Raw genomic sequence first — 23,944 nt, 5'->3', positions numbered from 1 at the left:
TGTAAGATTGTTCCAGTTATTTTAATTACATAATAAATTCTAATATAATTTTTATTTAAAAGGGAAAATATGTTTATATTAGTAAAATAATATTAAATATTTATTTTTATTTATGTTTTCCATTTATTCTGTTAATCTATTGAAATATTGTGAGAGCATACATTTTTGAGTGTTAACATTACCATATAATATCACATAAGTAGATCTTACATATAAATTAGACTACATAGTATAGTATTCTGAATATTCTGAATTCATATATTTTATTTAAATATTCCTGAAAAATAGTTATATTTCTTTAGATCTCCTAAGCAAAGATTCCTATCAAAATTCCAATATAAAAAATTATATGTAGTTGGCCCCTGTCAATTATATATACATGCAGTCTTACACAAATAATTATGTGTACACAGTCTTTTTAAAATTATAATATTTTAAAGATACTTGGAAGTATGATCAAAGTGGCTTTGTTTATCCATTTTGCAAAATCTTTAAAAATTGAGCTATACAATGAAACTATTATATACACAGACTTCTATAGAATAATATATAATATAATTATAATATAATTATATATAATGTATTGATTATATAATAGCGAGATTCATTTCTTTCAATATCATTCACATTCTTTATATTATCGTAAAATCTTATAAAAATTATAATACAGGATTGATTAGCTACATTGTATAGCTCATTTCTTCTGTCTCTTTTAAATAAGAAATAGATATCTAAAGTTATATTGCTTGAACTGATCTGTTTGGAGTACGATTCTTTTTTGAGGGATGAAAAACTGTATAGTACAGAACCATTGCTGCAATTCCCAGGAAAAACGAGACAATACAAATAATAAAGAATACATTAAAGTACCAAGCATCTCTAACTATAGGAGGAGAAGTATAATGCCACAACAAATTTGATATAATGTTTTCCAAAAAGCATAGCATGTAGAAAAACATATGCTTCCAAAATGTATTGCCATTCACAGCATTGAGATATATGAAAATATGAACTACACCAATAACTGAGGCAAATAATATAGAACAAATGCGTTCATTAATTGCAGGCTGCATATGTGGTGGACGACTGTAAGTTTGACAAAATTCTAATATTCCTTGAGATTCGATCAAAATCCATGTTGTCATACTTATCCAATGTATTATGCAATAGATTATGGTATATATAGGCCAGATGCTTGCAATGACACTGAGCGATAAGATCCTTGCCACTATAATCATGATGATAATCTATGAATTTCTTTCAAAATATTATTTTTCCAATGTGGCAAAATATTCAATTTTGTATATTAATTATTGAATATATACCTGTAATGCAAAAGTGCCACAAAAATTGTAAAATAATTCCTATAACACCAATATTCGATTTATCTTGTTGAGCTAATCGAATGCTACGATGATAACTAGCCATTGCCCAACCCATGCTCACAAGCGAACTGACGATACTACTTATTTGATGTACAACTGGAAAATAGTATAAAAATAAATTATGAGAATTATTTAAAAAATATATGTATACATATATAGGTATTTATATATATTTAATAATTTTTTTGACATTTTCTGTGATAGCAAAATATCTGGTTCCATGTCACTTGTCAATTTGCACAAAAAGCTATGTAAATGGCAATAAACTTGGAAATAATTACATTAAAAATATGTTTGGCAAGAAAATTTTTTTCTACACAGTAAACATTACTAATTATTCTATATTTTGAAATTTATAAAAAATAAAACTTATATTCAAGATAATATATAAGTACATTCAAGATTAATCCTATTATCATAATGCTTTAATATTAGAGTGAGTTGCAGAATTTGTTGCGGCGCAGCTTCCAGGAAACATTCAAATACCCTTAGTAATGCAACATCTTGATCTTCTTTGAGCATTTTCATGTAATATCGTCTTTCATTGGTACGGTCTCCAGATTTCTCATATTTACGCGCTTTTAATGCATATTTTAAAGTTTCCCAATAATGTACAACTGGTGCTAATTGCAAGAGAACAGCAATCACGAAATATAATTTATCTTTGACCATTAAACGCGTTATTTTATGATCATCTAGTGGATCCGTGTCAGGATTCCTCTGTGATAAGGAACATATATTATTCTAATCAGACGAATCGTAAAAATTATATATAACATATACAATTAATATAATTCAATTAGCTGGAATAAGCCTGGTTAAAGGAATATAATCTACTTCACTTCTCTATCTTGATGTTGCATCCTTTCACTGACTATAACATTTATCAGAGAGGGAATTAGGATAAGGCAAATTGTCCAAGTAAAATATGTCACTTTGCCAATCAATAAGTATCGAATAGCGATGTTATAATCAAAACACATATCTACAATATGCATAAATATGGAAGAAGCCAAAAGGAAAATATCCAGTTGATTTATGTGAGTGTTGGGCGCTGTATCCACAATGTCAGAATCGACATGGATAGCTGGAAATATATTAGTGACATAATGAAAATGATGCTCGCGATTCATTTCTTCCATGATTTTCTTCTTTTTTTCAATAACCGTTCCTTTCGAAATATAAAACACCGCAAGATGATTTTACTCGAACATCGCGACGCTACTAACCTACTCCATTTTTCTCTTTGTTTTAATCTATGTTGTTTTTAAAGACGGTTTTTTTCTCGCATGCGTAGTACAAATGGCGGTGAAATTGAGGTATGCGCAAAAGTTTTAATGCGCATGCTTGAAAAATTAAAAATGGACGTTTATGATCAGTGTGTAATCTGTCAAAACATGTAATTTGGTTTATACGTAATAATTATTTCGTGAATCGCATCAATTACAATATTGCTCCAAAAAAATGTCGGCTATGTTGACTGCTGATTGGTTTCCTTTAGGACGAGATGTATACTTTCGGTAAATATCTAAAATTTATATTCTTCTTATGGTATATATGTACATAAATGCATACAATAAAGAAAATTGTAATTATACAATGTGCAAATATTAACAATGTTTTAATAATTGCAGCAAATTTGAGCTGTACCCGATATCCTTCCAGCAGGAAATTTCTGTTAACAATTTATTAGTGGCAGCTCCTTATGGAGGTTCCATTGCTGTAACGAGAAATCCCACGAAGCTTGTCAAAGTTCAAGGAGCCAGCAAGCCTCTAATATTGCTGTACACAGCGTCAGGAAAATTGACAGCCAGATTGCAAGTAAGATTTAATGCAAAGACACTCCAAAGAACTATTTATCAAGCATTGATTTTTGTAACTAAAACACGAATTATTACTTTTTAAATTGTTATATAGTCAAGTATCTACAAGTAATATCTTCAATATTTTTTTAGTGGAGCAGTGGACAATTGATATCATTTGGCTGGTCTCAACAGGAAGAATTGTTGTGCGTACAAGAGGATGGCATGGTTTTGATATATGACATGTTTGGAACTTATCAACATACTTTTAGCATGGGGAATGTAAGCCAACTACAACATAAATTTTTCTATTGTCAATAAAACTTTTCTATATATATTAATCTTCTTATTTTTTAAGGCAGCTAAGGATACTAAAGTTATTGACGCAAAATTCTTTGCAACATCCAATAGTACTGGGATAGCTGTTTTGACATCCACTAATCGCATATTTTTGGTGAACAATGTATCCGAGCCTAAAGTCCGACCAGTTACCGATATGCCAAGCAAGTATAATATAATATAATATACGATATCTGTATATTTCCTGAATTATTGTCATTATCATGACAATTACTTTTAGGATATGGTGGACCAATTGATTGTTGGTGCATGGTACATTGCGATAGGGAGACAGAGGTGATTTTATCAAACAGAGAAGGAATATTTGTAATTTGTCAATCCCATCAAAACACATTTTCATTTGTAAGTATTTATAATTTATAATAACGTTGTTAGTATATTTTTTAACTAAGTTTACATCTTAAATGAGAGTCAATATTTGATGCAAGCTTTATTGCACTTTTAGAACAATCTCTTCAGCAATAAGATTAATAATGTGGTAGCAATGACTGTATCTGGTAATTATCGGCATATTGCACTCTATGCTGACACTGGACACTTGTATATTGGTTCAATAGATTTCAGAGAGAAATATTGTGAATGCTATACAAATATGAAGGAATCTTTGGCAAATATAGCCTGGTGAGAATAAAGACAATCATATAATTAGATTGTTAATAGAAACTTTTTGAGAGGTCGTAAGAAATGATATATTACGATTTTATAAATATTTTCGCACAGGTGTGGTACAGAAGCCGTGATATGTAGCTGGGACAGTGCAATAATGGTTGTAGGACGTACAGCTGAGACTATAGTGTACAATTACGACGGTCCAGTACATTTGGTTACAGAAATCGACGGAGTACGTGTACTTTCGAGCTGCTCCCATGAAATGATACAAAAAGTACCAAATGTCGTACAAAGAATATTTAGAATTAACTCGACGGATCCCGCTTCGTATCTCCTGGAAGCCTCTAAACAGTTTCAGAAAAAGAGTCACAAGGCTGACAGTTACATAGATCTAGTGAAAGATAAACTAGACTCGGCGATAAAAGCGTGCATCGATGGAGCGAGTCATGAATTCGATTTTGAAACCCAAAAGATTTTGATGCGTGTAAGTTTGTATAACATACTGTTGTAATAAACATACATTTTATCAGGACATTGAAATTGTAATAATCAATCTTGTCAGGCTGCCAAGTTTGGAAAAGGATTCAGCAAAAAAATGGATCCGGAATATTATGTTCAAATGTGCAGGACTTTGAGAGTCTTGAATGCAGTGAGACATCCTGCTGTGGGCATTCCACTAACATATACACAGTATCCTTTTGTATCTCGTGTTTAATCGACATACATCTTGTGCAAAACTCCTCTCATATTCTTTTATGATGTTTAAGAATCTATATAAATTCTTATTAATGTCAGATATAATGTTCTTACAAATCAAGTACTATTAGACAGATTAGTAGTGCGAAGACATTATTATTTAAGTATACAAATAGCGCGCCATTTGCAATTACCTGAAATTGATGGGGAAAGTAGAATACTGGCACATTGGGCTTGCTACAAGGTGAAATAAATGTGATAAAAGATAAAATATTAAAAGTATTTCAAGAAATATATACATATTTTTTATATAGGTAAAACAAACGCAATTAGATAAAGAACAAATAGCAGAGGAAATAGCTGATAAATTAGGATATGCTCCTGGTGTTTCATATAGCGAAATTGCGAGGAAGGCAGCAGATTGCGGGCGAAAACAATTGGCTATTAAGGTAAATATCCTTATTTCTATAAATATACAAAGCATTACATTTTTTTACATTACAATTAATTACATTTATGTACATTTCAGTTAATCGATTATGAACCGCGTGCGCATCAACAAGTACCCTTGCTGTTGACGCTCAGCGAAGAGCGAGCCGCTCTACACAAAGCTGTAGAGAGTGGTAATACGGATTTAGTTTACACTGTCATTCTTCATCTTAGAGAAAATATGACTCTTGGAGATTTTCAAGTAAACAATAAAATAATCTGTTTTAAGTACAAACACGTAAGATTCACACTTATATAATTGATTTATAATGCAGATGTCTATAATGCATTGTCCTCTAGCAATGGCATTATATATTAAGTATTGTCAAAGTCACAATAGAGAGACATTACGTGATATTTATAATCAGTATGATGACTTTCATTCACAAGCAGTATGGTTTATCACTGAAAGTTATCAACGGAAAGTGAGTAAATTTGTATTTTTGCATATTTATATCTTTTTTCACAATACATTGAATAAACAAAGATATATGGAACACATTTTTAGAACACCATGTCGAAAGATGCTTTGCTGCAGTCTGCACAAGAAAATTTCAGATTGGCTCGTAATGACACCAATGCATCACTAACAGAAGAACAGATAAAGTTATTGAAGTATCAGAGATCTTTAGAGGATACACTACACGAATCAGTCATTGGAAAACCTCTACACGATACTGTAAAAATATTATTATTGCATAATGAGTTGAAATTGGCTGATAAATTACGATCAGAATATAAAATACCAGATCGAAGGTATATCAATTTTTATAACTTTAAGCGAATTTTTTTTAAATATATTAAGTAGTATATTTTGGCAGATATTGGTGGTTAAAGATGCAATGTTTAGCAGAACAAGGTCTGTGGAGTGATTTGGAAAAATTTTCCAAAAGTAAAAAGTCTCCCATCGGCTATGAGGTAACAATATAAATATATTACAAGCCTGTATTATTTTTATATAACTTTATACATTTATTTATTTATCGATTGTAACAAACTATATCCATTTGCAGCCATTTATAGACGAATGTCTCAAGTATAATGAAAAATTAGAAGCAAGAAAATACTTAATCAGAGTTAAAGATGATCTCAAAGTGAAGTATCTAGTAAAATTAAAGTAAGTACATGAAAGAGTTGTACTTTATTTAAATTTTATATATATGTATACAACAATAGATATATTGTTATTCTGTGCAGTATGCTGAGTGAAGCAGCGAAAACAGCCTTTGATCAAAAAGATACGTCGGCTCTTACATTTGTGCTGGCGCAATGCGGATCGACAGATAAACAATTGGTGGATAAGATAAATATGTATCTAGCTAGTTTTAAAAATTAAAATTTTTTTCTGTTGTATTATAACTTTTACGTGCTTATATATATATTGTCTTTTTTTTTTTTTTTTTTTTTTTTTTTTTTTTTTTTTTTTTTTATCAATATCAATTATGTTCTAAGCCTTTACTCATGCGTGTCATAATCTCTACAAAAATGTGAATGTAAATATTTGTTGTACAAAATATCCATATCTATAATTGAAGTCTATAAACTTAAATATATATATGCATGGATGTATGTATATATATATACATACTAAATCTGAATATTCCATTATTACCAAAACTTAATTATAAGATATTTAAAATGCATTTAATATATATATATATATATATATATATATATATATATATATATATATATATATATATATATATGTATATGTATATGTATATATATATATGTATATGTATATATATATATAAATCTAATATTTAAAATTAAATATTTGGCTAAAGTTATTCAATCAATTAACTTTTTTAGACCATATAAATTGTGTATGTTTTTCAACAATGTCACTTACAATTAATTGTTCAATCTCGTCACCATTATTTAATTGATCGTTTGTAAGAGATAGAATATAATCAGTCTCTCTGCTTACAATTATCACTTGTTGCTTTCTAGTTTGCAACATGTTTGCTATTACAAGCTGAAAAAAAATCTCCATCAAGAATTAGATATATCTTGGGAAAAAAAAAACACAACTCTTAATATATACATATATTCATAATTACTTACATTATGGTGATATTTGTCGAGAGCATTTCTCGCCTTAGAAATTAGCAAGCTTTCATCAGTTTCCAATTTAAAAGAGACTACAAATGCTTTTGGTACCCATAAACTAACTAATGGAGCTAATATCTTTGGTACTAATTGAAGAGATATAGTTGGTGGTCCACTTGAATGAATTTTATGGACTGACTGAAAAAAGAATTCACTATATTATATAGTAGAATATATTCACTATCAAATAGTATAATATATTTTATGTTTAAAAATAATTTGAAATATAAATTTGTTTATATGTTCACCATTTCATTAGAGGGAATGTAAAAATCCGAGACTGCTGCTGTTAAATATAGAATAGCTCTGTTTTCCAGAGGTGCTAATACTTGGCAAGCACATCGGAGCAGCCAAAGATATTCAGCAAGAGTTGTGAAAGTGAGTTGTAGCAATTTTTTTTGATCAAATGCTTCTCTATATTTTCGCAGTACTATAGCCACCTTTTGTGTAGAATCTGGTGAAACTGCAAATATGAATGTACTATGTTTATCAATTACATTAAATTTTTTATATGGTTACCTATGATTGATTTTTACATATTGTATATTATATGCTTACCTGTGATAACAGGAGTCTCATTATTATTATCCGATATTTGAAGCAAGTCTAAAAACTTTTGTCCAGTGAAATGTCTTGAAAATGGTTCCAATGATTTGACTCTGTGAATACATAAAGGAATATTTTTTTATATAATATCGCTTGTATCACATATTAATTTGTATTATATATGTAATGTCTCTGTATTACCTATGCATAAAAATAACTGCATATCCATACTCCAAAAAGTATTCTGCCGAAATGGATCCTCTTGTGCCTGCACTAAAGTTATCCACAAATCTTACTGTGTTATGTTCTAAGGGTACAGTCGTACCTCCACTCTGTAACATCCAAGAAAGAAAATATCAAAAAAAATTGGTTACTAACTGAGTAACATTAAATTTTACAATCTCACCGTCACTAGTACTACTTTATTGCCCTTGTCTAAATGCTTTTTGATAAATTCCTTTATAGCACTTTCACTTTGCTCCAAATCCTGAGGAGGTGGATGCATTGCATAAAAATCTTCCCACGCTGAGACCATTGTAAATATTTATACGACGATTTAACAGAATTGCTGCATGAACGAAAGAGAATAGAAATTCATAAAAAGAAATGTTTGATATTCATATATATAATATGTATTACATAATGGAAGAGGGAGAGAGCTCTCTCTCCCTTCCTCTTAATCTTGTATCAACGTTGTCAGATATATTGGTTATTATTTATCGCCAAAAATATTGTATCTCTGCAAATTATAATTTTATGCAAAGTTGCAACAATTTTGATCCATAGATAAATGCGAATTAATAATGTCAAATTAATAAATAGAAAGAAAACACGCGCAGAGAGGTTAGATATTAACTACGGTGTCAAAGTTTTTCGCAAAAAAATGAATCTTTACTATTTAATTTCAATCGTCAATTAACATTTTGTAAATATCGGTTATATAAGAACCTTAAAATAAATGAGAATCTTTGTATATACTTATATAACATAAGTGCACAACTCTTTGATATTTCAATTCCACGCGTCTCTCATCTCTTTCTAGAACCTCATTCTTTAGAAACATGAACGAATGATTAGGGACATAATGGATCTGTCATAATTATTAATCTTTATTTTAAACTAAAATGAAACATAAGAAAAGTTAACACTATAGTATTAATTTAAAATATGTTTAGTAAAGAGAAAGTAAAAGAAAAGCATTATATATTATATATATATATATATATATGTAAAATTTCTTTTTTTTATGTTCATACTTAAAGGTAGTTTAATAAAATAAATGACTAATAAAAGACTAAAATAAATGACTAATAAATAAATAAGTTTTAAGATAATACTTTATTATTGTTTTTTGTTACTGTAAAAAAATTATTTTCCCAAATGCAAAATAAAACTTGTTTTCTTCATCAACACCAATTATACGAGATATGCAGATTATTATTTTATTGAATATTAAGCCTTCTCTCTATATTTAAAATTACATTACATAATGTACATTTAATAATAATGAATTCTTCTTCTTTTTAAGAAATAACTTAAGATTGCTGTATTCTTATCGCTTTGTCACAAGAACATAGCTTAGAGATAAAAGGTACTTAGAGGTAGTATTTTATAACAATTTATTCCTACAACAAATACTAGTTTACATGTCACAGCTCAATATTCAGGTGCTGGACTTTTAAGGTTTTTGTAATCCGTTTGTGGAGCATAAAACTGTAAAAAAAAAAAGTAAGATAAACATGAGTATGTACAGTAACTTTGTCAGCAGTGACTCAATATCCAAAATTGCTACAATCGAGACAAACTATGATTATCACTCTTGTTACCTTAAATTGTTTTTCTTTATATTCATTCCACGGCTCGGCCTCCTTTTTATTTGTCCAGGAGACATCAGGATGGCGAAGCGCCGAACGTATCGTATACAAAATTGCCATAGCTCCTCCTAATCCTATACAGAAGTACAGTGGTAGAAGCTGAAATAAGAAAAGAGAGAGAGATAGACACAGAGAGAGAGAGAATATATTGAATGCGCGTATGTTAATTGTGTGCAAATCTCACAGCTGGATGCTTTTTCAAGCTAGTCAAAGACATTCCCTGCATTTTCATTGTTGCAGTATCGAATGGAAGATCCGTGCCCTCGAACGAACTAGACAAACCCCTTTTCACGCTCGGTTTTTCTCGTAATACAGTATTGAGTATACAGATGTACGGAGTAGCGTAGAAGGTAGGGCCGATACTCATTTGGCGTTTGCGCGATGAAAGCCCGATCGAAAATCACCGCGGTCAAATATGTGACGTATGTATATAATGGCGTTTAAAATCAAATTCAAAACACGCTGAAATATGGCATTTTTATAGCGTTGAACGAAGCTCCGTTAACTTATGAGCATTTAAATATTTGCTAAACTTTATTAAAGTTTGTTGAAAACAATCGTCATGCAAAGGAAATTTTAAAGAAAACTACTATATATATATATTATATATAATTTTATTATACATATACGATGGGAAATCTTTTTCTCATCCATGTGTTTATAAATTCCTCAATCAACGTAAACGTTACGATAGATATTTCAACGACGGAGAACGACGGAGAGCGATGGTGCGGGATGTTCGATGTATACGACTTATGCGGCGTCTACAATAGAGATTTTAAGCCCTAAGTCTTAAGAAATTGACCAATCACAGTCAAGTATGAGAAGAATACTCAACTGTGATCAGTCAATTTCTTAAGACTTAGGGCTTAAAATCTCTATTGTAGACGCCGCTTGACATGCAATTGACTCGACGTGTCGCGTCGCGCATTGCGAACGAATATAGGTTTAACGTTTGACGAAGTGACGGCGGAATCTACCCAATCCATAATCCATCGTCCATCACGGACTTCCTTGATCGACATCATCGTGCGACGTATCCAATGGCGGTATATTGCTGCTCTGGTAAAGGTGAATTTTTCCGCACGATTTCGGGAAACTGGTATAAATATAAATGTTGATCTCATAGCTGCGCGAGGACGCGGCCGTGTAACGGTAGCATGTCGTTACTGGCGGTCATGTAATGATCCCGGACACGTCGTCCAGGGAGCACCGAGTCCGAAAATCTAAATGTCAGAATATCCGCTGATCAGATTCGGAATATCCCGTTCTCTGACGAAGCTAAGAATGCGTCGTCGTTAAACGCATCGCGTTGCTGCTGATAATTGCCGTACGTTTGTTCGCAACGTCTGCAAAGATGGGTTTTTCCACGAGCCTGCAGGGCCAGGCATCGCACGAGGCGCTACTGGCTCGCCAAGATGCCGAGATCAAGCTTCTAGAGACGATGCGAAGATGCCTTACAATGAAGGTCAAGTCCGATAGGGAATACGCTTCTACTGTTTCCTCGTTTATCGTTCAAGGGAAGAAAATTGAGCGCAGCGAAGATCTTGTTGGCAGTCTTATAGTGCAGGTAATTGTTCATTTATGTATTTGTAATTTGATTGTCAGTCGCTGGATATCTGGTATCTGTAGAAAAATATCATGTATAGAGTTGGAGAGACATTATGGACTCTATCGATCAGACAGCTAAATTGATTAAACAACAGGCAGACAATATTGAAAATGTTGTGGATCAATTGAATACATTGTACTCAGAAAGAAGAAGGGCTAGAAAGCTTTATCAAGAGGAGCAGGCCTGGCTGACTAATCAGTTTCAACAGGTAAATAAAAAATTTAGACTCTGCAACAATAAAATATGAATAAGAGAAATTTGGGTAAATTTTGATGTTTTTTTTATTTATATGATTTTTTTTTAATTTATTGTGTGATCAATATTGTTTAATGTGTCTCATGTTGCATATCATTTTCAAGTTGACAGATGATGTAACTAAGAAAAAACTGGAGTATCAAAAGAATCTGGAAATGTATAAGTCAATGAGATCGCGATTTGAAGAATATTATGTCAAGTGTAAGTGTTATATTCAAGATTGCTCTGAATTATTCCAGAGTTATATTTGTGTAATAAAGATAATGATACACTAATACAACTTTTTTAGCTGGTCGGGGTGGTCGCAAGTTAGATGAAGTAAGGGAAAAATATCAAAAGGCATGCAGGAAACTTCATCTAACGCATAATGAATACGTACTATTACTAGGTGCTGTGACAGAATGCGAACATGATTTAAGAACCTGTTATTTGCCAAGTTTGCTTCATCGGCAACAAGCTATTCACCAAGAATTTATAACTTTGTGGTGAGTTACATTTTATTAAAAATAGTCTTTGCATGAACTAGGATATTAATGTCTCTGTGAAGTTGGCACCTCATTTCCAAAAATCGAAAGTTTTATCAACAGTTCTGTTTGCATCCCACATAATTCTACAATTCCTGATAGGTTTCAGAAAGAGTTTCGGCGAAATACCTAAAAAAATCACATCTTGAAAATATGAGGTGCCAACTTCCCATGGCACCATAATATGCAAGAAATATCATCATATCTTATAGTTTTCAAAAGTAGCTTCCAAATCAATAATTTTTTTAAAAATATTTAGCCATTGGAACTATTATAAAAATATATCAAAAACTATAGAACTCTTCGAGAACTATAAGATACGATGATTTAAATGACATTTCTCGCATGTTGTGCTGCGGGAAGTTGGCACTTCATATTTTTAAGATATGATTTTTTTAGGTATTTTGCTGGAACTATATTTTTGAAACCTATCAGGAACTGTAGAACTATTTGGGGTAAACTATTTGGGCAAACAGAACTGTTGATAAAACTTTCGATTTTTGAAAATGAGATACCAACTTTACAGAGACGACATTAACAAAATACTCTATTATTTCTATTATTATTTACAAGCGAGATTTTAACATTTTTACTTGATTTTTTTATTTGCATACGATTAGAAATGGAGAAGGTAAAGATTTTATTATAAAAATTAATGATTATTACTTTTGTATATGATATTTAAAATAATTCTCTTTTCAGGAAAGGAGTACTTCAGGATATTGTAAAATACTCGGATTTTACAACAGAGAAATTTCTGGAGATCCATGTACGAGTACAAAAGATAGTTGACAGTATTAAGCCTATCGAAGAGTATAGAGATTTTATTGGAAAGCATAAGTATATATCTGACTTTATAATTATTTTTATATTGAATATGTTCATATACCTTCATCAGAATATTCTAATATTAATGCAGAACTAGACCAGCATCTCCAATCAGATTCACATTTGACGAGAATCTTGTGGATGATACCTCAGGGAAATTATTGCCAAATAAGTTGACTGTAGATAATCTAACTATAGATTGGTTGAGAAGTCGTCTTACGGAACTCGAAGCTTCTCTCAAGACCACACAACAAAATCGACAGAGTCCTCAATTTTTGCAAGAAAATAATAGTGATTCTAGGTATATAAACCATATAATTTTTATAATATATTAACGTCAATTTTTTATTATCATTAAATTCCTTATTTTTTAATTATAAATCCGTTTAAGCACATTTTTGTATATTCTGTGCTAGGATTTTAGTTTCGGACTATTCTCGTGAAAGAGAAGAACTGAAGTTACGTTGTCAGGAGAAAAAATTACAAAGACAAGTAGAAGCCATTAGGAGTGCGCTTAATGAATTAGGCTGTGAAGAATTACCTCCGGGTTGCGACCTTTCTGTAGAAGGTTCTTTCACTGATTCACCTACAATTAATAAAGTGAGTAAAGCATAATTTCTTTTTCCTTTCTTAATTAACAAGAAAAAGAAACAAGTTTTGTTAATTTTAATAAATATAATATATAAATCATGTTCCTGTAACTCAATTCTTGATATCAATATTTTTATCATAATCAGATCTCTTTCATTATTCGAAAGTCGGAAAATTATTTTGTAATCTATAACATAATTAATACATAAAAAGATATTATTAGATTTAATTAGTCTTTCTTATTGAACACTAAATTACCTAAAATTAGAAATTAGTTAGATTTGATACTTTACAGAGAAAGAGAATTGTAGACAGTGGTCTGTTCACATTAAGGAGAAATCAACGATTTATAACAATATTAAAATCACCTTTTAAATCCTTGCCAGCAATTAATGATTCAAAAAACGGACTAATTAGGGCAAATAGCGAAGGGCCTACAGCCAAAGCAGACAATAATATCCCCCCTGTTGTATGTGTCACACTTTATTTATGTGTTATCTGAGTACTCGCGTGCACGTTTCCTGTGTTGAGTCGCACAAAGCGATAAGATTGATATGTCTTGTATCGTCCAATAAAATATAGACTTCCCATAACAACATAACACTTTTCTCCCAGTTTCGGTTCTATAGTGAATTTTTATATAATGATATACTATCATTCAGACATAGATAGTATAAAAAGAGATAGTAGTAAAATTTTCCATTTGATACTTCTTTTTTTATCATCACAAGGATTAATTCAAAGCTTATATGAAGATAATTGTTTTGCTACCACAATTTACATATTGTTTGAAATTATTTACATGAGTTATTATAATTAGAAAGTATTGCATGAATATATATGTATAATATGAATATTATTTATGTGCAGTTAAATTATTATGCTTTTTTATTAATAAAGCATGAGAATTGCAAATAAGTGTTTTTATACTAATGTTTGTGCACACTTATATTTATATATAAAAATATGTTGCAAGTATAAAAATATATATGCAGTGATTAAAATTGCAAACACTATTATGTCGTTCATATCTTTTTATTAATACCTATTTTGGCAAATTAAATTTATCTGTAGGTACCGTCGCATTTAACTAACAACCAAAAAAATAACGGCGATCTTATAGAGGAGGAATGGTTTCACGGAGTGCTACCGAGAGAAGAAGTCGTAAGATTACTTGTTAACGAAGGAGACTTTTTAGTACGCGAAACAATGAGAAATGATGAATGTCAGATAGTTTTATCCATTTGTTGGGACGGGCACAAGCATTTTATCGTACAAACTACAGAGGTGAGAACAAACATAAATATAAATGTGATATGAGTTCTTTCGAAAAAAGAATAGATTATATAAAGTATATTAATTGTAGGGTCACTATAGATTTGAAGGGCCCACATTTCCATCTATTCAAGAACTAATCAGACATCAATGGCTATCCGGCTTGCCGGTGACTAGTCGATCTGGTGCTATTCTTAAAACGCCAATTTTACGCGAGCGATGGGAGCTTAATAACGATGATGTCATCCTTTTGGAGAAAATAGGTCGAGTGAGTAAGCTGATACAATAGGTATATTTTAGCGAGGTACAGTGCTGATTATATATTGTGATATAATGCGATGTGAATTATAGGGAAATTTTGGGGATGTTTACAAGGCGCAACTGAAGATTTGTAAGACTGAAGTAGCCGTGAAAACGTGCAAAATAACGTTACCGGACGAACAGAAACGCAAATTTTTGCAAGAAGGAAGAATATTGAAGCAATATGATCATCGGAACATAGTGAAATTGATTGGTATCTGCGTTCAAAAGCAGCCGATTATGATCGTGATGGAACTGGTGCCTGGTAAGCTGATAATATTATTGTTATATTGTTATAGCATTACTATGTTAACATGGACATCGTGCTATTGTATTACAATAAAAAATTCGTAATACATATATATCAATCCATACTATAACCAATATTAATAGCGCTAACTTTAGGTGGTTCGTTACTTACGCATTTACGGAAGAATGCCAGTACAATAACCCAGCGGGAGCAATTGTGTATGTGCAAGGATGCTGCAGCTGGCATGAGCTACTTGGAATCTAAATATTGCATTCATAGAGATTTAGCCGCTCGCAATTGTCTCGTAGGTAAATAAAAATTATATTTGAATTATTCAGGAATCATTGAACCCGACAAGTTCGACGATAAATATAATATTTGACTGTGATATTTTTTTAGGATACGAGTGCATAGTCAAAATCTCTGATTTCGGAATGTCGAGAGAGGAGGAAGAATATACAGTCTCAGAGGGTATGAAACAAATTCCCATTAAGTGGACCGCACCAGAGGCCTTGAATTTTGGTAAGCTTTTCTTAATTTCTCGATAATATCAGATTTTTATTGTTCCTCTGACACTTTACTACTGTTTCAGGCAAATATACATCGCTTTGCGATGTGTGGAGTTATGGAATTCTAATATGGGAAATATTTTCCAAAGGCGGTAATCCGTATAGCGGTATGTCCAACAAGCAAGCACGCGACAAGATAGATGCAGGTGAGAGAAGAAATAACAGAAATCAATAAATAATTAATTACAGATCAGTATCAATATGCATTATTATATTTTTTATAATTGATTATTTTGGCAATTTATGCCAAATGGTTACATTAGGATATCGAATGCCAGCTCCGGATGGAACACCCGAAGAGATCTATCGATTGATGCTGCGATGTTGGGAGTACGAACCAGAGAAACGACCGCATTTCGATCAAATATTCAATGTGGTTGAAAGGCTATCTCAAGCATATCCATGAGTATTATATTAAAAGTATTTTATATGGGCATATAGTTTTTCTATGCTATAGTTTCCGACACTTATTTTGTATAATTTACGAATTATACGAAATTCAAGTTGATATCTAGAAGATACAGGTTTTTAAAGTCAACCAACAACCAAACTATTTTATTCTGTAAGTATATATATGTATATATATGTATATATATCATGGATATATTAAAATATATTCATGGTATAGATATACTAGCATAAAAAACACGTATTAAATTGCCATTATTATATGTCATTGCGAAATCGCGTCGATGTGAATGCCATTGGTTATGTTTTTTCACAATATATGTTTAATTAATATGTTTTATAATTTATTATATTTTTCCGTCCACACACACACACACACACACACACACACACACATTATAATTCAGCTTACCTTACACCAAGTGTTGGTCACTTTCTTATAGTATATTTGAATATATATATATATATATTTATTGTTGCGTATTCATATGATTATAATGCAAAACATTAATAAGTTTTATTTATACAGTTTTATTGTCATTTGTATGTTCTCTTTAATGATTGTGTAGTATCTTTTTTTATATAAATACAATTAACATTATATATACATTAAATTTGACAGAAATGCATATTGGGATAAATAAATGGGATACATTTTCCATTTGTATATTTATTGTAAATTTATTGTTTTTCATGGAAATTATAGCGAGAAAACATCATAGATCATTATATATATAGTATAAAATATATAGTTCTCGCGATTCTATACATATTTCTTGTAATTTCCGATAATATGAAAGTTTTACCACATTGAACTATATTTTTAAATATATGATTATGTTGCATATGCATGAAATATGTGAAAATGGAAAAAGACCACTTGTTACTGATTTTAAGTTTTCAAAGAATACTTTAGTCTTACATAAATAGAAAAAAACGAATTAAGCAATTTACAATATAGTATTTTAATTATAAGAACTCTTCCAATAAGTAATTTTACATCTTATTATTGCTGTGCAATATACAATTGAACTGAAAACAAAACGTAAATGCGTATATGTATATCATTTATATTATAAATTTAAATATAAAATTTAAATGCTATAATATTCAATGTTAATAAATTAATATTTTTAGATGCTCTACTTTTCCCACTTTTGTTTAAATGACAATGTTATACATTGCACGCATTGTAATAAGTAATCTTTATGAATAGCTATAAGATTCTATAATATAAAGAGATTCATTCTAATGTTAGAACTAATATAATTGAATATAATTCACATATATAGATATAGTTTATTACTTGTTATCACAATGTGTGCGATTTAACGAAAGACATATATCTTGTTTCTATATACAAATACTCAATGTTGCTGTAATAACAATAATAAATTAATAAAGACTATATATATTAGTCTTCTACAAAAGTATATTTTTATATTTCCAGTCAACTTAATTTCTCTCTTTACATCTTCTAGAAAAGATGAGAAATTCTATCTGAATTACACACATATACATGATATTCTTATGTCATATCACGAAAGTTGCAAAATTTAGGACTCACCATTTGTTTGAAAAAAACTTTTGAAATTATAAATACAATTTAATGAGTTCGTCGCTAACAGCCGAAGGCGTTAAAATTCCCAAATCAGTGAATAACAGGCTAATGTAGTGAGGCGGAGTATAATCCACTAAAGGATGTTCTTTCTTCAAATTATTATTTAGAGTACTGGAGGTATACTACAATAATAATATTACATATTATTTTAGGCAGACATACATCAAAATTCTCTTGCATTCTTTTTAATTAAAATTAAATCACAATATAAATACACAATAATTTACCTTAAATTCATCAGGTAAATCTACTTGGTTCAAAGGATAAATTCTTGCAAATTTAAAGCTTTCTGTCAATACATAAAATGGTTTCTTTACTTCTTTTGCACATATTGCCATAGTATATGTACCTATCTATAAAAAAAGAGAAATATTTTTAAAGAAGTCTCTAATGATTATTTTTAAAGAATTATACACATTATATTTTGAATCATTACATACCTTATTAATTACACCACCACTTTCTGCAACACCTTCTGCTCCAACCATCACCATATCCACTTGTTCCATCACATATCCCACTGCAGAATCTAGTATCATTGTACATGATATTCCTAATTTTGTTAAACTTTGGCACATTTCTTCTCTGCTTGAAAAATAAAGATAAAACAAATTAAAGCTTATTATAGATGCAACAACAAAAATAGTATATCTTATATAAAAAAAGACTTGCACATACCCAATATTATCGGGCGATGATGATGTGACATATACTTCAAATGTTTTATTACTTGCAGCAGCCTCCTTCATTGCTTGCAGCACAACTCTTGATTTCGAGTGTGTTAGTATTGTCTAATAAAATATAAAGTAATTAAAAAAGAATAATAAAAAATATTTTATATATTCTTGAATATTTATTCTTACCGAACCATCAGTAATAAAATGTGCTGCTACTTTAGCTACTTTTCCTCGTGCTGCAACTAATTTTTCATAAAATACTTTGCCTCTGTCTAGCATAATTCCTTTACATTCTGCAAATGACTAAGTAAAAACATATAGACATAAATAAAATAGATAAATTTTTAATAAAAATAAATATTAGAAGATAAATATATTCTATAATTTATTGATAATACAGATTTTATTTATATATATTAAAGATGTAAATAGCACAAAAAAGATTTAAATATTAATATTCTTACAGGAGTATCTAATGTTGCTAATGTGATAAAACGCAAAAACAATTCACTTCCTGATGCAATTGCAGTAACTGGAGTTTCTGTAGAGCGCATAGCATCAATTGCATGTTGTAAGCAAATCCGAAGCTCTTGAACTGTTTCTGCTATAGTAATAATAATAAGAACATATAAAAGATCAATCTATACTGATTATAAAAATATTACATTTTTTGATACTTTATTGTAATCAAGGATTCACTAATATAAATTTGTTAAGTGATATATATATATATATATATATATGTATGTGTGTGTGTGTGTATGTGTGTATGTGTGTGTTGTAAGATACATATATATTAAATATATATTTATTTTACAAAATATATTTTATATATAATATAAATAAATATATTAAATATGTTGTATGTATAAATGTATTATATATTATATAATATAGAATAGATTAAGTTAGAGAATTATATATATATATATATATGTATTGTAATATGTATGTATATATGTATTGTTGATATTTACACTTTGAATGTTCCAATACTTTTAATAAGGTACGAATAGCAGCCATGCCAGCAGATACGTCCTTCTCATTTTTAATAATTCCATTAAAGTATCGACAAATTTCTGAAACATTAAAAATATTTAAAAATTATATTGTCGAGAGATTTTTTTATCATATTTAATATATGATTACAATATACAGATTTATAATCTATTGATTCATATTGCTAGTTAGCAAATACTTATAATCTACTGATTTAGAGCATGTACCTTTCTTCTCCATTATTAAGATTTATGTTATTTCCTCTTACAATCGTTTCAAAAATTAATTTAATAAATATATAATATGTTTAATATTTATGTTAAAATATATAACGCACATAAATTACACAAATATATTGTGTAAGGTTATTTCGACTGCACTTAACCTAACCCAATTTAGCATAATGGTGACAGTAAACTACTTTTTTCGCGCATGCGTATCAAATCTTCTTTTTCTCTGATTTGGCTGGAATGCGTATAGCGGGGAGCACACACTTTTGCATAAGCACATAATCATAAGCATAAGAAATTTGATTGGTCAATTTTCTTATGCATAAGGAAATTGACCAATCAAATTCTTTATGCTTATGATTAAGTTAAGCTTATGGTTAAGTGTGTGCTCCCCGCTTATCAAATGTAGTATCAATCATAGACTTATCTATCATCATTGAGATGCATATTGCACATGTCTCAAATATGCTTAACTTCTTATCAACTTCGTTTGGCGCTGCAAAAGTTTCGAATTGTTTGATTGACCAATCAGAACGAGAGCGACAAAGATTTCTTTGTTATGATTTGTCAATCGAACACTTCTAAATTTGTATCTTATAATAAGAGAAAGAGAGAGAAAGAGAGAGAGAGAGAGAGGTAAAAACTTAATCTATTTTGCAAAATAATTTGTTGCGAAATCAATCTGTTTGATCGGTGTGTGTCTTAAGTTTAAATTTGTATGCATTTATTATATGACAAATCCAGATGTAAATAATTTTCTCGAGTTAAAAACACTTTCCAATAAAAAAAAGAAAAATATTTGGATAGTTGTCAAATGTGTCAAAACGCTTATTGTACGTTTTATTGTAATATAGTTATTAATTAAAAACAATACAATGGAACATAAATCTGGCAATATTCTAAAAAATAGCGCTAACGATACTGAAATAGAATCCAAAGTAGGTTAAATATTTGTTCAAAAGATTTTAAATGCTTGGTTATCTCGTAGTAACATTCTACATGTATATATTTATAGGAAATCTTAAAGAGGAAGATGCAAATGAAGTCAGAAGCGCTTTTGTTGTTGAGTCAGGAGCTGGATCAATGTAGGATACAACGAGATCAGTTTAAATTAATGGCAGAACAAATTCAGGAAAGATTTCTGTGTTTGAAGAAGCAGATGTGTGAAACCAAAGAATCGAATAGGTAAATAATAATAAATAATAGAACAGAATGGTATTACTTTAACATTCTGTTTCAAGATTCTTCTTAAATTTAAACAAATAAATATTTTTGCAGATGCTACAGTTTAAATGAAGATTTTAGAACCTTGGATTTATTGACAGAGGCACGAGAGCAGAATAAATGTCTCAGATTACAAGTTGAAACATTAAGGCAAAAGCTAGCAGATGCCGAAGCTGATATTAAGGCATTACGTACAAATAGCAATCGTACACTGGTTGAGCAACAAGATGCTCAACTTGCACCAGTAATGCATCAAAGAGAGGAAATGATAGAGCAATTAGAAGAATTAAATTTAAAAGTAAGCATTACATAAAAAATGCATCTTAATTATTAATTATTTATCATGATTTATATTTCAACAAATATATCCACAAGATATATTGTTATTCAATAACAATAATGGTTTCTATTATAGTGTTCACAGTTACAAACAGATTTACAAATAGTATTGGATGAGAAACATGAGCTAGAGATGGAAAGGGATGCTTTCAAATGTAAGGCACATCGTTTGAATCATGAGCTATCTAAAGCTTTGAGTGCTTCTAAGCCAGTTGATCTGGATGCGCTTATCAATGAAAATAGGTAATTAATAGTAAATAATCATGGCCTAAAAATAAATATTTGAACTTTAGTTATATAGTAAATTTGTTTTTAGATATCTACAAGAAAGACTGCAGCAGTTGCTGGAAGAAAAGGAACTTGCACGTCAATCTCTGTCAAAGTATAAGGTATAAGATTGAAATGTAAACAAAAAATTATTGCACAACATTAATATTTGCAACTTTTTTTGATATTAGATTTAATTGATTTTTTCTAGAGTATGTTGGATAGTAAAAGAGCTAAAGGAAATATTAAATTGGGAGTAAATTCTGCAGCTGGAACAGTAATGACTCACAAACAAGGTAAATTGTATGTATGCATGTGCGCGCGCGCGTGCACCTAACCTGTGTACATGAAGACACGCTTTATTTGTTTTAGTTGAACAGCTTCTTCAGGAAAGTTCTTATATACCACCTCAGAAATCTGCTGCTGCCGTTACTGATTTACGGTGCCTTTGTACTGCCTTGTTAGAAGCTTTAAATGACAAAACTTTGGCTCTGGCACATCAGAAGAAAGCAAATAAGTAAATAGTTACATGTTAGTTATATTTAAATTTCTGCAATTCTATATAAATTAATTTATATATGCTGTTTATATAGAATATTGGCATTGAGAATTTGTGAATTGGACAGTGCAGTGCAGTCACCAACCATGAAACTCTTGGAGGGATACACAAGCGCCAATGTTGATTTAAGATGTAAGTATAAACATACAATTTTAATATATTATAATACATATTATCATCATTATATTTATGTTTTTTACAGGTGATAATGATTTAGATCATACAACTAATTGTAATACAGATAATATTAAGGAAAACAGTATTATAACAAACGAGAATAATGTACAGTGTAGCTCTTCTGAGAGTCAAGTTATGCAACAATTGCAATCGATACAAATGAGTCTTCCAAAGAACTTGGGAGTATTGGTTCAAAAAGCATTAAATAATCTGAAAGATAATGGTAAACAAAAGATATGAAATTAGAAATGTCCAATATACAGGAAAATGTACGAACGTGCCTCCCCATACAAATATCATGTATATATAAAACATATTTCTGTAAGTAGAAACTGTTATACGCTTCATTGGAGCATATAAATTTTAAAAATCTAGTAAAAAAAATTTAATCTCTTTCTATATAAATCGTATTTGTTTAGAAACAGCACACATAAACTCAACTTAAAAAATTAACTTATTATAAGCGTTGGCATGACAGCAAGTGCTACTTAATATTTTTACTAAATTTGCAGTGCAACATATAGTAATCTCAAAATTTTGATGGAAATTATTTTATCTACATATATATTTACATATATATATGTAATGATGAAAGACAGTTTATTATACATTTGTTGTAGCAATTGGATTGACATATCATTTACATGTAACATGTAGCTGCAGCATTGTAACAGATTGACAGTAGAAAGATTGTTCTAAATGATATGACGTTCTCACAAATATCTTTTGCGCGAGACACTATTGAATTGATCTAACCAAGTCGAATTGCGTACTAGGTTGTTGAGTTGGCCCCATTAATCTTTTTAATCGATGATAAGCATTTTCACTATGCAAATATATGTACATATATGTATGTTCTGCTAAAATACATAGAAATAACATTCCATACGAACGTAATATATTTGTATTTATAATAGTATATTTTATAAGTTTATGTTTCGTTTAATAATATAGTATATAATATAGTATTATTATATAATATAGTAATCTTATTATTCAAGATAAATTGTGTTTTTTATATCTTAAATTTTGATTGTAATATATAATACAATATTTGATCTTATATATATATATATATATATATATCTTCTGAGAGTCAAGTTATGCAACAATTGCAATCGATATAAATTATAAATGAGTCTCTCTTATGTAAATTCTGAATACATTTTATGCTAATATGTCTTTTGAATTAAAATTATACATAATCTAAGTTACGATTTTTAATAAAAATGTAATATACCTATTGATATAAGTTGTGTTATTTATATCTTGTTGTAATACACAATATAGTTTAATCTTACATAAATTCTAAAAAGTTTTAACTTTTTAAAAAACTTTGTATCTCCAATGACATTGTGATAGT

The 23,944-nt window shown here is 29.8% G+C and overlaps 7 protein-coding genes across 20 annotated transcripts; 3 read left to right on the top strand and 4 right to left on the bottom strand.

The window, feature by feature from the left end:
• Positions 1-532: 532 nt before the first annotated feature.
• Positions 533-2,668, bottom strand: LOC138942333 (XK-related protein 6). Its single transcript, XM_070312487.1, has 4 exons — positions 2,228-2,668; positions 1,781-2,105; positions 1,326-1,481; positions 533-1,228 (listed from the first exon to the last, which is right to left on the bottom strand). The coding sequence occupies exons 1-4, from the start codon at positions 2,525-2,527 to the stop codon at positions 738-740; spliced, it is 1,272 nt and encodes a 423-aa protein (XP_070168588.1). The 5' UTR covers positions 2,528-2,668; the 3' UTR covers positions 533-737.
• Positions 2,459-6,872, top strand: Vps16a (vacuolar protein sorting 16). Its single transcript, XM_070312486.1, has 16 exons — positions 2,459-2,905; positions 3,020-3,206; positions 3,341-3,469; positions 3,546-3,690; positions 3,768-3,889; positions 3,993-4,168; positions 4,268-4,640; positions 4,719-4,846; positions 4,952-5,096; positions 5,167-5,301; positions 5,382-5,543; positions 5,617-5,766; positions 5,850-6,097; positions 6,163-6,259; positions 6,355-6,458; positions 6,539-6,872. The coding sequence occupies exons 1-16, from the start codon at positions 2,850-2,852 to the stop codon at positions 6,675-6,677; spliced, it is 2,496 nt and encodes an 831-aa protein (XP_070168587.1). The 5' UTR covers positions 2,459-2,849; the 3' UTR covers positions 6,678-6,872.
• Positions 6,873-7,138: 266 nt separating this feature from the next.
• On the bottom strand, positions 7,139-9,052 carry Ppcs (phosphopantothenoylcysteine synthetase). 4 transcript variants are annotated; one of them, XM_070312384.1, is made up of 7 exons: positions 8,981-9,052; positions 8,409-8,570; positions 8,204-8,334; positions 8,015-8,115; positions 7,705-7,919; positions 7,412-7,594; positions 7,139-7,322 (listed from the first exon to the last, which is right to left on the bottom strand). In XM_070312384.1, the coding sequence occupies exons 2-7, from the start codon at positions 8,535-8,537 to the stop codon at positions 7,140-7,142; spliced, it is 942 nt and encodes a 313-aa protein (XP_070168485.1). In that variant the 5' UTR covers positions 8,538-8,570; positions 8,981-9,052; the 3' UTR covers position 7,139. The 4 variants fall into 4 exon arrangements, with proteins under 4 accessions (XP_070168485.1, XP_070168484.1, XP_070168487.1 ...); XM_070312383.1 differs by having other exon boundaries at positions 8,951-9,046; XM_070312386.1 differs by having other exon boundaries at positions 9,003-9,043.
• A 552-nt stretch (positions 9,053-9,604) lies between these two features.
• Nd-mlrq (NADH dehydrogenase (ubiquinone) MLRQ subunit) lies at positions 9,605-10,255 on the bottom strand. The gene is made up of 3 exons (XM_070312416.1): positions 10,061-10,255; positions 9,829-9,975; positions 9,605-9,715 (listed from the first exon to the last, which is right to left on the bottom strand). The coding sequence occupies exons 1-3, from the start codon at positions 10,241-10,243 to the stop codon at positions 9,659-9,661; spliced, it is 387 nt and encodes a 128-aa protein (XP_070168517.1). The 5' UTR covers positions 10,244-10,255; the 3' UTR covers positions 9,605-9,658.
• A 590-nt stretch (positions 10,256-10,845) lies between these two features.
• On the top strand, positions 10,846-16,500 carry Fer (tyrosine-protein kinase Fer). 5 transcript variants are annotated; one of them, XM_070312420.1, is made up of 16 exons: positions 10,846-10,941; positions 11,006-11,446; positions 11,526-11,696; positions 11,848-11,944; positions 12,033-12,228; positions 12,970-13,107; positions 13,187-13,396; positions 13,512-13,695; positions 13,982-14,155; positions 14,761-14,973; positions 15,053-15,229; positions 15,313-15,526; positions 15,655-15,819; positions 15,911-16,033; positions 16,104-16,226; positions 16,344-16,500. In XM_070312420.1, exons 2-16 carry the CDS (start codon positions 11,234-11,236, stop codon positions 16,484-16,486), a joined length of 2,541 nt encoding a protein of 846 aa, XP_070168521.1. In that variant the 5' UTR covers positions 10,846-10,941; positions 11,006-11,233; the 3' UTR covers positions 16,487-16,500. The 5 variants fall into 5 exon arrangements, with proteins under 5 accessions (XP_070168521.1, XP_070168523.1, XP_070168520.1 ...); XM_070312419.1 differs by having other exon boundaries at positions 10,847-10,947; XM_070312422.1 differs by having other exon boundaries at positions 10,846-11,446; positions 15,667-15,819.
• Positions 16,501-17,291: 791 nt separating this feature from the next.
• Positions 17,292-20,335, bottom strand: Eif2balpha (eukaryotic translation initiation factor 2B subunit alpha). Of its 3 annotated transcripts, XM_070312426.1 has the most exons (9): positions 20,013-20,335; positions 19,764-19,865; positions 19,251-19,390; positions 18,973-19,089; positions 18,788-18,900; positions 18,550-18,697; positions 18,337-18,462; positions 18,056-18,231; positions 17,292-17,965 (listed from the first exon to the last, which is right to left on the bottom strand). In XM_070312426.1, the coding sequence occupies exons 1-8, from the start codon at positions 20,023-20,025 to the stop codon at positions 18,082-18,084; spliced, it is 909 nt and encodes a 302-aa protein (XP_070168527.1). In that variant the 5' UTR covers positions 20,026-20,335; the 3' UTR covers positions 17,292-17,965; positions 18,056-18,081. The 3 variants fall into 3 exon arrangements, with proteins under 3 accessions (XP_070168527.1, XP_070168526.1, XP_070168528.1); XM_070312425.1 differs by having other exon boundaries at positions 17,292-18,231; XM_070312427.1 differs by having other exon boundaries at positions 17,294-18,231; positions 18,550-18,694; positions 20,013-20,329.
• A 169-nt stretch (positions 20,336-20,504) lies between these two features.
• LOC138942265 (coiled-coil domain-containing protein 149-like) lies at positions 20,505-23,605 on the top strand. 5 transcript variants are annotated; one of them, XR_011448283.1, is made up of 10 exons: positions 20,699-20,848; positions 21,031-21,200; positions 21,294-21,537; positions 21,655-21,821; positions 21,895-21,967; positions 22,057-22,141; positions 22,218-22,362; positions 22,439-22,536; positions 22,607-22,902; positions 23,094-23,604. XR_011448283.1 is itself a non-coding variant. In XM_070312373.1 (9 exons), the coding sequence occupies exons 2-9, from the start codon at positions 21,049-21,051 to the stop codon at positions 22,819-22,821; spliced, it is 1,179 nt and encodes a 392-aa protein (XP_070168474.1). In that variant the 5' UTR covers positions 20,505-20,651; positions 21,031-21,048; the 3' UTR covers positions 22,822-23,604. The 5 variants fall into 5 exon arrangements, 3 of the variants coding, with proteins under 3 accessions (XP_070168474.1, XP_070168471.1, XP_070168473.1); XR_011448284.1 differs by having other exon boundaries at positions 23,202-23,603; XM_070312373.1 differs by lacking the exon at positions 20,699-20,848 and adding an exon at positions 20,505-20,651 and having other exon boundaries at positions 22,607-23,604.
• Positions 23,606-23,944: the final 339 nt, after the last annotated feature.

Source organism: Polyergus mexicanus, unplaced genomic scaffold (genome assembly GCF_030449975.1).
Source record: "Polyergus mexicanus isolate NDT 795.1 unplaced genomic scaffold, iyPolMexi1.0 SCAF_22, whole genome shotgun sequence".
NCBI classification, from domain to species: Eukaryota; Metazoa; Arthropoda; class Insecta; order Hymenoptera; family Formicidae; genus Polyergus; species Polyergus mexicanus.
This window is presented reverse-complemented; position numbering and strand designations above follow the sequence as displayed.

What these genes read in the sequence shown, in the direction of transcription:
- Nd-mlrq (XM_070312416.1), bottom strand. Translation starts at nt 10,243, where the DNA reads ATGAGTATCGGCCCTACCTTCTACGCTACTCCGTACATCTGTATACTC. An exon ending in GCTTGAAAAAGCATCCAGCT is followed by an intron (nt 9,976 to 10,060) that starts GTGAGATTTGCA and finishes TTCTTATTTCAG; the next exon opens with CTTCTACCACTGTACTTCTG. An exon ending in ATAAAGAAAAACAATTTAAG is followed by an intron (nt 9,716 to 9,828) that starts GTAACAAGAGTG and finishes TTTTTTTTACAG; the next exon opens with TTTTATGCTCCACAAACGGA.
- LOC138942265 (XM_070312370.1), top strand. Translation starts at nt 20,747, where the DNA reads ATGACAAATCCAGATGTAAATAATTTTCTCGAGTTAAAAACACTTTCC. An exon ending in AATCTCTGTCAAAGTATAAG is followed by an intron (nt 21,968 to 22,056) that starts GTATAAGATTGA and finishes GATTTTTTCTAG; the next exon opens with AGTATGTTGGATAGTAAAAG. An exon ending in CATCAGAAGAAAGCAAATAA is followed by an intron (nt 22,363 to 22,438) that starts GTAAATAGTTAC and finishes CTGTTTATATAG; the next exon opens with AATATTGGCATTGAGAATTT.
- Vps16a (XM_070312486.1), top strand. Translation starts at nt 2,850, where the DNA reads ATGTCGGCTATGTTGACTGCTGATTGGTTTCCTTTAGGACGAGATGTA. An exon ending in TATAAAATACCAGATCGAAG is followed by an intron (nt 6,098 to 6,162) that starts GTATATCAATTT and finishes ATATTTTGGCAG; the next exon opens with ATATTGGTGGTTAAAGATGC. An exon ending in AGTCTCCCATCGGCTATGAG is followed by an intron (nt 6,260 to 6,354) that starts GTAACAATATAA and finishes ATCCATTTGCAG; the next exon opens with CCATTTATAGACGAATGTCT.
- Fer (XM_070312420.1), top strand. Translation starts at nt 11,234, where the DNA reads ATGGGTTTTTCCACGAGCCTGCAGGGCCAGGCATCGCACGAGGCGCTA. An exon ending in ATTCACCTACAATTAATAAA is followed by an intron (nt 13,696 to 13,981) that starts GTGAGTAAAGCA and finishes GATACTTTACAG; the next exon opens with AGAAAGAGAATTGTAGACAG. An exon ending in TTTTGGAGAAAATAGGTCGA is followed by an intron (nt 15,230 to 15,312) that starts GTGAGTAAGCTG and finishes TGTGAATTATAG; the next exon opens with GGAAATTTTGGGGATGTTTA.
- LOC138942333 (XM_070312487.1), bottom strand. Translation starts at nt 2,527, where the DNA reads ATGGAAGAAATGAATCGCGAGCATCATTTTCATTATGTCACTAATATA. An exon ending in TGCAACATCAAGATAGAGAA is followed by an intron (nt 2,106 to 2,227) that starts GTGAAGTAGATT and finishes TCCTTATCACAG; the next exon opens with AGGAATCCTGACACGGATCC. An exon ending in TAATAGGATTAATCTTGAAT is followed by an intron (nt 1,482 to 1,780) that starts GTACTTATATAT and finishes ACTATTTTCCAG; the next exon opens with TTGTACATCAAATAAGTAGT.
- Ppcs (XM_070312384.1), bottom strand. Translation starts at nt 8,537, where the DNA reads ATGGTCTCAGCGTGGGAAGATTTTTATGCAATGCATCCACCTCCTCAG. An exon ending in TGAGACTCCTGTTATCACAG is followed by an intron (nt 7,920 to 8,014) that starts GTAAGCATATAA and finishes TCATATTTGCAG; the next exon opens with TTTCACCAGATTCTACACAA. An exon ending in ACATTCCCTCTAATGAAATG is followed by an intron (nt 7,595 to 7,704) that starts GTGAACATATAA and finishes TTCTTTTTTCAG; the next exon opens with TCAGTCCATAAAATTCATTC.
- Eif2balpha (XM_070312425.1), bottom strand. An exon ending in TCATCGCCCGATAATATTGG is followed by an intron (nt 18,698 to 18,787) that starts GTATGTGCAAGT and finishes TTATTTTTCAAG; the next exon opens with CAGAGAAGAAATGTGCCAAA. An exon ending in GTGGTGGTGTAATTAATAAG is followed by an intron (nt 18,463 to 18,549) that starts GTATGTAATGAT and finishes CTTTTTTTATAG; the next exon opens with ATAGGTACATATACTATGGC.